Below are 11,128 nucleotides of genomic sequence, written 5' to 3'. Positions count from 1 at the left end.
TCTGCGAGCGTGGGATGAGGGTGTACCCCACTAGAGGTTTTTTTTTTTTTTTTTTTAATGTGTCGCCCCTCCCCACGTGTGTATTGATAAGACACCAGAGTTATGTTTTACAGTTCCTGCGGTAGCCGGTGTGTCTGTGCTGACGGAACAAGGTGACCTTAACTCTCAGAGAATGCAGTTAATTGCCTCTCCTCCGTGCTCTCTCCCTCCCTGAATAGAGGCAACGCTCCAAGTTCAATCCAATCCCCTCGCGGTGTTTAAGGTCAGACCAGCACAAGGCGGGGTTCATTAGCCCAACAGATAGGGCGACTGTGTGTGTGTGTGTGTGTGTGTGTGTGTGTGTAGGTGTGTGTGTGTGCCTGTTTGTTTGCATTCAGGTCAAGCTCCTGTGAATATGGCAGTTTAGTACATGGTGGGCACACAGAGGACAGCGGTGACTCAAAGAGCGCCTGTCTCTCGCACACACACACACACACACACACACACAGAGACCGGGCTGAGGCTGAGGGCCGTGTACTGTAATGGCGAGTGTGTTGCCTACTGTACTGTAGCTCTCAGCTGTCACAGTTTGTTTTAGCCACTGAGGCTAAAACAAAGGCCAGTTTGTGTGAGCGTGTGCAGCTCACAGCTACCAGGCAGCATAGATGTTGTGACATACCATCAGAGCTGAGTGGTTTTTGGTGGCATAATGTACATCTGAAACCAAATGGCAGAGAGGATACAGAAAAACTCAGAAAAACAGAATTTTTTTTTACATGTTTACATCTTTGTTTAGCAAAAATGAAGGAATGTCACCCCCCTTACTGTCCTAATATGCTATACGCTGTGTGTGTGTGTGTGTGTGTGTAGATTGGTTTAGACAAGGTTTGCCTTTCTGCCTGTCCCATCAGCAGGTTCGGCGTTCATGCAAATGCAAATGCAAATTTCAAACCCACAGAACTTTATTTTAAATTTGTCAACTGCCGACTCAGAGTCGACTCTGGCAGCTGAGAGTTGGAGGCCTTAGACGTAGCTTCAGTCAGGCGTTATAACCAGCAGCTTTAGAAATTTACAATTGACATCTGTGCACAATATAGAAAAGAATGGGTTTTTTTTCCTAAACATGAAGTTACGTAAAGGAAAATCAGAGCTCAAAAGATTAAACAAGGGGATCTGAAAGTTTTGATGACTGAGGGCCAATTTAGGGACCCAAGAAAAGAATAAGTCCAAAATAAATATTTTCTTTTATAGCCTTTTCTAGACTAAAAAGCCAATTATGAATCATATGAGAAATGTATTTTGTGTTTTCTTGAGGAGAAAAAAATCCCATTTGTCCATCTGTAGATAGATTATAGTTTTAATGGCAAAGGTGCCTGTCTACAATTTATGCTTTGGAAATGGTTACTATTTGGAAATAGTCATGTAACATAAATTCATTTGTAGATACTGAGGCTAAAACAGATTTATGAAAACTGACTGCTGGGCATTTCAGTTCCTTAGTCACATGTTTCTTTGTGACTAAGGAACTGAACGCCGGGGAACTTTGCTGTTGCACATTCACCTGCTCGCCGGTCAGATGCATCACTTTGTCCGAGTCGTGAGGCACAGCGAGGTAAGCGTTGCTCCATTCCTCCTGAAACGTTTCTCATCACTGACGCGTTTTGCACAGTGGCCCCGGCTCCTCCGTCTCACTAACCAGCTCATGTACCTGCAACGATGACGACATCTGTCTCGCAGGTTGGCATACCGTGAGTCATACACGACTCACGAGATGCCTGGTTGCCATGCAGCCCGAGTGCTGTGTGATGTGGGTTGCAAAAAAACTGTATGTTTTTTTTTTGTCCCCAAACTGTATGGGATTAGCATAAAGTGGACTTGTCTGCAGCTTGGCCTAAATTTGAAGCAAAACTTATCCCCCTTTCCCACATTTTGCTATGATATATTTAGCTCCAACAGGTCCCTTAGGTCACCTAGTTTACTGTGATACCAGTATCTTCACTGCAAAAACTCAAAATCTTACCAAGATTATTTGTCTTATTTCAAGTCAAAAATGTCTTATTCCTTGTCAAAATATCTCATTACACTTAAAATAAGACATGATCACCTCAGAAGTAACTTGTTTTTAGACAATTGTCTCTTGTTTCAAGTGAAAATTTGCTTGAAACAAATGAAAATTTGCTTGTTTCATTGGCAAATTGGTTTCTTGTTTCTAGCTAATTTTCACTTATTTCAAGTGAATTTTCACTTTTTCCACTGGCAAATTTTGCCAATGAAACAAGCAAATTTTCACTTGAAACAAGTGAATTTTCCCTTGTAACAAGTGAAAATTGTCTAAAAACAAGTTACTTCTGAGGTGATCATGTCTTATTTTAAGTGTAATGAGATATTTTGACTAGAAATAAGACATTTTTGACTTGAAATAAGACAAATAATCTTTGTAAGATTTTGCGTTTTTGCAGTGTTCACTCTCACTGGAAAACCCTGTAGCCTTCCACAGCCTCTGAAATCCAGCATGTCGGCTGAGGTCTGAGTTTAAGAAGAGGTTAACTCATTGCGGGCCCCCAGAAACATTTCCAGGGGCCGCCGCTGGCCCGCAGCCGCACTTTGAGGATGCACTTTGCCGAGACCGCCACTTCCTTCCACTCCTGTCCTCACTGCAGCCTCTGAAGTGTCCACCCCGAGGCCGGCCTGAGCTCACGAGCACTGTCGCGTATCTCATTATGTATACACACTTGTTCGAAGCAGGCAGGGGCGCTCGCTTTGAACATGCATTTCGGTGGATGTAGCATGTATGCGTTTTTCTGTTTGCGAGCCTTTGTGTTTGCCCGCGTACATGCGAGTGCAGAGCAGCAGATTAGACACAGCAGAGTGTTTTTGTCCCCCGTGGTCTCTTTCTCTCCCAACCTGAACCGACAGAAGAAGGTCACCGCGGGGGGCCAAAACAACGCCGAGGCAGCCACCAGCCGCTGAAAGCAGCCAGGCAGGAGCTGCGTATAGGAGGATGTGATTTTAGAGGTTCTCTGCATTTCAGAGGCTTTTCCCCCGGAGCACTATTGTCACTGCTTCATGTTCATAAAGAGGCAAATTTAGGTCACTCAGTGAGGGTGAGACGCTTCACTCTTCACACTTTCTATCTGTGCACCGTTAAACGTAATTATGATCTACTGCTTTTCAGGCAAACAGTTTCTGCAAATGTTCTTTATTCAGTTGTTTCTAATTAATAAAATCAAGTAAAATGTGTGTTATTGTTAAAATGTAAATTTAACTATGAATCTTCACACCTTAGCTGTGAATTTTCACACAAACTCCCACAGTCCTTTCTTTTGTTCAGGAAGAGCTATAGTATGTGTCGAGAGACGATACAGAATCTGTACAGAGTCTGTTTTTGGCAGCGCCGCCGCCATTTGTTTCTACATTTTCTGCTTTTTTGGTGTCCGTGGTCGTGCTGCCTCTCTTTCTCTGCAAGTCTGGTGCTGCTGCAGGGGTGAAGTCGAGTTTGTTGCCTCACACTCCTCAACTGCAACGAAAATTGCTGAAATGCGCATTTGTAAAGCGATTGTAGGTGCTACAAGTGCCATTGGCTGGTGCTATTAATGTTTTTGGAGAGAGCTCGCAGGTATCAGTTATAGAGTGTGTGTGTATGTATAGATCTGTGTGTGTGAGTTTAGTTTGCTGTTGTCCTCGCTTTAGTTACGTAACCTTGTTTTTGTGTCTTATTTGTCTTATTTGTGAAGGCCTTTGCAAACCATATTTTAGGGAAGTGCTACACAAAGAAAATAAGCAGTTATTACAGTATGTGTTTCTGTGTGTGATGCAGTGACAGTGACAGCGCTGAACATGTGTGGGGAGTAGTTTAGGGTTGACGTTTTGAAAACTACAATATTGAGGTGACATTTTCTATTGTAAATGACTCAGGCGTTAAATGCTCAGATGTTGCACCGTGCCATTTATGCCAGCTTGCGCTAATGGAACTGCTGGAACCAGACAAAGCATTTAAATTGTTTGTGTTCCTCTGTCCCAGGGCCAGAACCAGAGGATCAGCCCGTGCTCCACCCTGACCAGCAGCACTGCCTCCCCCCCTGCAGGGAGCCCCTGCTCCACCCTGCCCCCCACCATGCCCGGCCAGGCCGGCAACAAAGACTGTGCCTACGGCTCCGTCACCAGTCCCACCTCAACCCTGGAGAGCAGGGACAGTGGCATCATCGGTGAGATCGGCACCCACACACACACACATAGAAGCAAATACCAATTCTAAAACGCATATAAAACATGTTAAACGCCCAGGCGGCACATCATTCAAGTTTGCTGGAGAATCATCATCATCATCATCATCATCATCATCATCATCATCTTTACTTATGTAACACCAAACACTTATAAAACACTTTACAGCAGTGCGTGGATGAAAACAAGTAAATCTCAGACAATAAAAGCAGATTGAAAACAGTAAAAAAACAAAACAAAGCAAAAAGCAAAAGCAGACAAAGCAATAAACATAAAAGCAGGAAACCACAATGAAGGCAAGTCTGTAAAAGTCTGGAGGGGTTTTAAGAAGTGATCTTGAGAAATGACAGAATTTGCTGGCCTTCCTGGCAGATCGTTCTCAGGTCTAGCGCCGTGTTTGCACAGAATAATTACGCCGGCGCTAAGCGGGTTCAGGCTTAAAACTTTGTGTAAAGATGTCATGCCAGTAGAAACCTGGTTAACCGAGCCTGGCACTGTGTAAGCAGGGTAACCACCACACGCCATGTCAACTTTCCATCATCTGAGCTGCTTCGTGAGTTGGCACCAATAACAGAAAAAAAGAAAAAGTGATGGTTATTTGAGGTGAGAGAGGGAATAATTGGTAAGAACTGGAAATTAAGGAATTGTGAAATGTTAGAGGAGGGCAGGAAATGAAAGCACAAATGGAGGGAAATGGTTCTACTTAGCAGTGGGAAGACTAATAAAGAGTAAAACAACATATGTGTGTAAACTAATCACCATGACCATTTATCCCAGCTTGGATCTGGATTTTTTTTTTTACCACTGCTGCTCCCTAGGGCTGGGCAATATGGAGAAAATCAATTATTATCCTAACTTTGGTTCAGTACCTTGATGTCGATATTTTGACAGTATTGTAGGAACGAGTGGTGTTTTTACTTCCACACAGGATGTTTTTAATTAACAGTCATGATTAGTAGAACATAGTAACAGAACAGCTGCAACAGTCTAATAAGTAAATAAATGCATCCCTCTACTGTAATGCAGCCTTTAAGAGCAGCAAAAGACAACATTTATGCTATATCACGTTATTATGATATCCAAAATCCCAGACAACATGTAGTCTCGTACCGTGATATCGATATAATGCTGATGTACGGCCCAGCCCTGCTGCTCTCTCTCTCTCTCTCTGTGGCCGACACCGACCACCTGTCCTGTCGTTTCCAGCGACCCTGACCAGCTACTCGGAGAACATGGAGCGAGGCAGCAAATACGGCGAGGGCTCCCGGGGCAACCTCAAGCTGTGGCAGTCCCAGAAATCAGGCATGGACTCGTTCCTGTACCGGGTGGACGAGAACATGACCGCCTCCACCTACAGCCTCAACAAAATCCCTGAGCGCAACCTGGAGAGCATGTCCTCCCACTCCGCCCACTCCATCCCTCTGTACCTCATGCCCCGCCCTAACTCTGTGGCTGGTGAGTCCTCCCTCCCTCCGTCCCTCCCTCCGCCGCTCTCTCTCTCCCCTCTGCAATCTTGTACAAGTACAAAAAGGAGGCGACGATTTCTCTGTGGGGCCAGAAATAAGGTTATTGCGAGTGGCATGGACAAATACAATTTCTGCCAGGCTAGTCTGTGCTTCTCTGGCAAAAATTGGATTGAACTGCTAATGCGCAGTCGTCCTACACCCTATTTCTGACTCCTGTGGCGCCCCTCACTGCCTCGTTACTCCTCCTCAGCTTTTTCTTACATGACCTTTGATCCTCTCCTGCAGACTCTGACCCTGTCACTTCCACTTGTGTGCCCCCTGTGCCCCTAATTTCTGTGTATTGTTTCCCTCCCCCTCCAGTCGTTATCTCCTTCTCTGCCTTGATTTGCAAAGAGGAGCTGAACAGTGGCTTGGTTTGATTGAGGTTGTGTTAATTGTCGCCTTTTTCACGTCGCGTGTAGGAAACAGCTCTCGTTTTCAAAGGTCCGTCCAATTATTTTCTTGAAATTTTGGATAGCTGCAAATCCGCGGCGGTATTTTTTGCTAAACTCTCACGGCTCCCTGGTATGAATTCAAACCGCAAAAGCAGAATAATGCAGCCTGGGAAACGGCTCCGGCGGAAGAACACAGCTGAAAGACTATCACACAGAAAAAAACTGGCATTTTCTCTTACTTCAAGAGGTCTCACTGATGTGTGTGTCTAATTGTAGACTATGGCTCGCGTCACATGGGCTCCCAAAAGTAATGGTAAATACAGCAGAAAAATGTCAGTTTCATAACATTGAGGCAATCCTAATGGGCCTGATTGTATTATTGTTCTCATCATCCGAGTGGCTGTTACAGAAGATGAGCTCTATTATGTACTTCTCCCACTCCCACTGGAAAGTGTGTGTGCGTTCCGGGGGTGTGTGTATGTAGCCGTTCGCGTGCATTTAGATTCCACTAAACACTGTAATGTGCCTGACAGGGGCCACTGCCGCAGCTATGACCCTCTCGTTATGCCGGTCATGTTCTGCTGTTTGACACTTGGCTGTCTGGCAGCGCGGCGGCTTTAGAGATTCAGCCTCGATCTCCTATCCCCCCCCCCCCCCCCCCCCCCCTCGGTAAGCAGACCTTCAAAGGAGGCCGCGCGGGCCGAAGACAGCTTAAAAGAAATAACATAAGCTGCAGATGAGGCAGAAAAAGGAGTTAGCGAGGTAGGTAGAGACGGAGGGAGGGAGGGAGAGGGGGATATTAACAGACAAAAAAAAAAAAAAAAAAAACAAGAGATGATGATTTTTATGAAGGCATTTAGATTCATCCCTGGGAGTGAGGAGCACACGTTGCACCGTCAGGATGCGAGAGGAAGAGGAAGAAGGGAGAGCTTCATCCTTTCTCTCTCTCTCTCTCTTTCCCTCTCTCTCTCCTCCACAAGGAATTATAGATGATGTAGGGATGGGAGGCGAGCACAGGCTGAGGATTGGCTGGGCTCACACAGCAGTGGAACATCAAAGCCCCAGGCATTAACCGTTTCTATCCCCCAGAGTGACAGAGAGACTCGCTTTGATGTAGAGGGAAAGAGAAAAAGAGAGGGAGAGAGAGAGATGGTGGAACAGTGAGAGATATGGAGGGAGAGCAGGAGAAGATGGGGGAAGAGAGGGAGAAGGAATAAGGGGAGGGGGGGGCGGGGGGGCCTCTATTACCTAATGAGGGTGCTGTGCTGGGAGAGCTGGAGATGGATATGGAGGGAGGAGTAACCATCTGAATCTGGGTATTCCTCCTCTCGCTCCCTTCCTGCTGGTGTTTCTGCCCACTTGAAGGGAATAAAGATGAGCAAAACTGAAATATGAGGCTTTATTGCCTATCATGAATTTATTTATTTATTTATTTATTTTGGTGAGGACTACAAGAGCAGATCCAGACCTCGCTCAGTATCAGCGTTCCTTCACATGATTCTCCCTCCAACAGAGAGAAATCCTGGTTGGAGGGTGAAGATGAAATTCTGGAAAAATTCATCTTGACCCGCAACCGGCTACTGTTAAGACACGCCGCCATGTGGGAGGAAATCTTCGTAACGCTCCAGTTTATGTAACTTTGCCTATGGATTGTGGAGTCGCTGCTCAGATAAAGACAAAACGAGCGTAATCCGCCTCGTGCGTGACAGGCAACATGCTCGGCGTTCGCTCAGAGTGAATTTATTAAGATAACGGCTCACCGGGGATGACAGTTTTCAATTGTTAGGGCGTGCGAGTCTCATTGATTTCCTTTTTTCTGGCTTTTTTCGTGTCCCCGATCCCATCTCCCTTTACATACTCAGAGTAATACGAGGGAATGCTGTCGTTCAAATACCAGGATGTCTGTTATTCATCAGCGGTCATCTGATGGAGGCACGAGAGGAGAGGTGGCCAGGTTTTTAGACCACTCAGCCCCCCCACATCAGAGATGACTGATGAGCTTGCTGGCCGATACTGTGACTGCCTCTGAAATGTGTGTGTGTGTGTGTGTGTGTTATCACTAGGCTCTAAAACATGAAGTGTGTCATGTGGCTGTCCTTCGCCACCGCTGCCGAGCTCTTTGCTGCACGGTTTGGCTCTGGGAGTCGTTTCATGACATTTTCTTTTTCTCACTCATCCTCTCTCTCTCTGTCTCTCACGGCTTTCTTTCTTTCTTTTTTTTTTTTTCCTATATCTTTCTTTCTTTTCTCCATTTCTTTCCACTGTGCGTGCAGTCATAGCGCACTGGCACAGGCACAGTGAATGTGATCCCCCACCAGCCTGCTGCATTGCAGATAGAGATGATGAGCACACAGATTTGAGTCTTCAGATTCAAACACGGTTGAAAGAGGGGAGAAAAGGGAGACTTTTCAGCTCCACAAGCCCCGAGTCAGGCCGTTCCTCCTCGGGTTAGCAGTGGGATTCATTCCTGCTCCTGTCTTCTGCTTTTAGCCCGGTTGGAGAGCCACTGCCCCTGTTCCCATCAGGGCCAAGCCTCCAGCATTCTCAGCTGCCATCTTCCCTCCATTTTGGGAAACCCGTGTGGCTCATTGTTGGTTCCACGGTTGGGGTGACTCAGTCGGTTAGGCACACACACACACACACACACACAGTAGCCACACACAGTCCTTCAGTGAGCTGGAGGATAATCTGCAGCAGAAAAACAGAAACCATTTGAATCGAGAAGAAAGAAGAGCAGATCGCTGTTGAACCACCTGTGAACCAGTGATGGATCTTGTAATACTCTCAGTATAACCCACCATCCCAGCTGGAGGGATTACAAGAGTTTTCAGACTCACTGGATTGGACATCATCGGGAAGAGTCATGCACCTCCAGTCACATCAGTTTTCACTCCTTGATGTGATTTGGGATTTCTGGAACCGACTTTATTTCAGGTATCGTCTCAAAGGAAAAGGGACTTCCCGGTTCGACCAAGTTTCACCAAGTAAATATTGGCACTGGGGAATGCTGGGGAAGTAAATGTGGAGACTCCCAGAAAATTAATCTCACTCAAAAAAAAAAAAAAATGTACTAATGTAAACTCGCTCTACTCACTTTACACCTGCTGTCGCTCATAATACCGCTTCCTCTTTTTGCTTTTTATCCCTCACTATGAATTTGTCCTCCATCACTGTCTCCTCATTTTGCCTATTAAGACTGCATTAGTGAGGCTTAACACTAACTGCATTTCCTGTTAAAGTGTTTTTTTGTTTTTTTTTTAAAATGATCCCTGCCTCTCTCTCTCTCTCTGAGGCTGTTTTCTCTTGAGGTGGCGGCTGGGGAACGGTGGCTGGGCTTCCCCCCGTCCCATCAGGGAGCCGCAGATCTCCGGATGGTTAAGTCCCCTTAATCCCTCCTGGCCTATATAGTCGTAGTTCAAAGTTTCTTTTTCCTCTCGCCTCCCGCGTTCCTCTAACCCAAACCACAGGGTTCAGGTGTGACCGAAAATCAAGTCCGTTGCTCACTCACACCGCCGGCGTCTAATCTCGTTTAACATTCACTGGTCCCGAGTGTTGCCCCCGAAGACACTCGGTGGTGTGAACAAGCAACAGCCAGCGTCAGACGGTGCGCGCTCCATGAATAAGACATTTGTCTGCTGAGCTAATTAATCCTGAGAGGGGCCGGATGGCATCTGCCTCCTTGCCGCATGACAGACATTGAGAGGAGGGAATTTTAGGACAGGAGCACGTGGGGCTGGCTCGCTCTTTCCGATAGGAGTTAGCGAGTCTGCGAAGTGGAGCCTGACAGCCGCCTCAGGACGCTGGCGTGAACCAGTGCCACTGTGTGTGTGTGTGTGTGTGTGTGTGTGTGTGTGTGTGCATCATGGTTTTGTGTGTGTACGACTACACTGCAAAAACGCAAAATCTTACCAAGATTATTTGTCTTATTTCAAGTCAAAAATGTCTTATTTCTAGTCAAAATATCTCATTACACTTAAAATAAGACATGATCACCTCAGAAGTAACTTGTTTTTAGACAATTTGGCAAAATTTGCCAGTGGAAAAAGTGAAAATTCACTTGAAATAAGAGAAAATGAGCTAGAAACAAGAAACAAATTTTGCCAATGAAACAAGCAAATTTTCACTTGTTTCAAGCAAATTTTCACTTGAAACAAGAGACAACTGTCTAAAAACAAGTTACTTCTGAGATGATCATGTCTTATTTTAAGTGTAATGAGATATTTTGACTAGAAATAAGACATTTTTGACTTGAAATAACACAAATAATCTTGGTAAGATTTTGAGTTTTTGCAGTGTATGTATGTTTGTGCCATACTAACAATAGTCTCTACTTCTCTTGTCCCCATCTCTCCTTTCTTCTCCTTCTGCTCATACAATCTCTCTCTCTCTCTCTCTCTCTCTTTCTCTCTCTCTCTTTCTGCCGTCCCGCCGCCTCACACACAAATACACACACACACACACACACACTACAGCTACCAGTTCAGCCCACCTGGAGGACCTGGCATACCTGGATGAGCAGAGACACACTCCATTACGTACTTCGCTGCGCATGCCCAGACAGAGCACCACCTGCGGGCCGGGCCGCTCCGGGCAGGACCTGAGAGGTAAGCAGAGTGAAACAGAGCGTGGACACACAGAAACACACACACACGCACACACACAAATTCCTAAGCCTCAACTGTGGTAGCCTGTTGTGTCCTGTGTGTGTGTGCGTGTGTGTGTGAGAGAGAGAGAGGCAGAGAGACTGGGGGGAAAGCAGAAAGTGCAGTTTGTCGGGTTGCCTTGGATAAAACCTGCCTGAGTGCCTAAGCGATCCCAGTCAGTGTGTGCCTCACTGCACACACCAAGCACCTCCGTGACCCAGCAAATCTCCTCAGCCGCTCCACCGGGTCAAACGGCCTCGTGTCAAAACATTACGTGTCCCCTCGCCCCTCTTCCTCCGTCACTTAGTTGGTAATGAGCGGCGTAATTGCAGCCCTCTGCCATCCATGCGAACACAAATATGCATCCCCGTGTGTTTTAAAC

The 11,128-nt window shown here is 46.1% G+C and overlaps 1 protein-coding gene across 6 annotated transcripts in view; it reads left to right on the top strand.

Moving 5' to 3' along the window:
* The window catches only part of tanc2b (tetratricopeptide repeat, ankyrin repeat and coiled-coil containing 2b), a 144,742-nt gene that overhangs the window by 99,584 nt on the left and 34,030 nt on the right, over nt 1-11,128 (top strand). For 5 of the 6 annotated variants that reach the window (XM_030077184.1, XM_030077182.1, XM_030077188.1 and 2 more), the window contains 3 exons: nt 4,001-4,184; nt 5,410-5,658; nt 10,576-10,707. In XM_030077184.1, the coding sequence (XP_029933044.1) occupies nt 4,001-4,184; nt 5,410-5,658; nt 10,576-10,707 (565 nt within the window). The remainder of the gene's footprint in view (nt 1-4,000; nt 4,185-5,409; nt 5,659-10,575; nt 10,708-11,128) is intronic. The other variant, XM_030077185.1, reaches the window with a different exon arrangement.

This window comes from Myripristis murdjan, chromosome 19, assembly GCF_902150065.1.
Source record: "Myripristis murdjan chromosome 19, fMyrMur1.1, whole genome shotgun sequence".
Taxonomy (NCBI): Eukaryota; Metazoa; Chordata; class Actinopteri; order Holocentriformes; family Holocentridae; genus Myripristis; species Myripristis murdjan.
The sequence above is the reverse complement of the archived record's forward strand: the minus strand, read 5'-3'. Positions and strand labels throughout refer to the sequence as shown.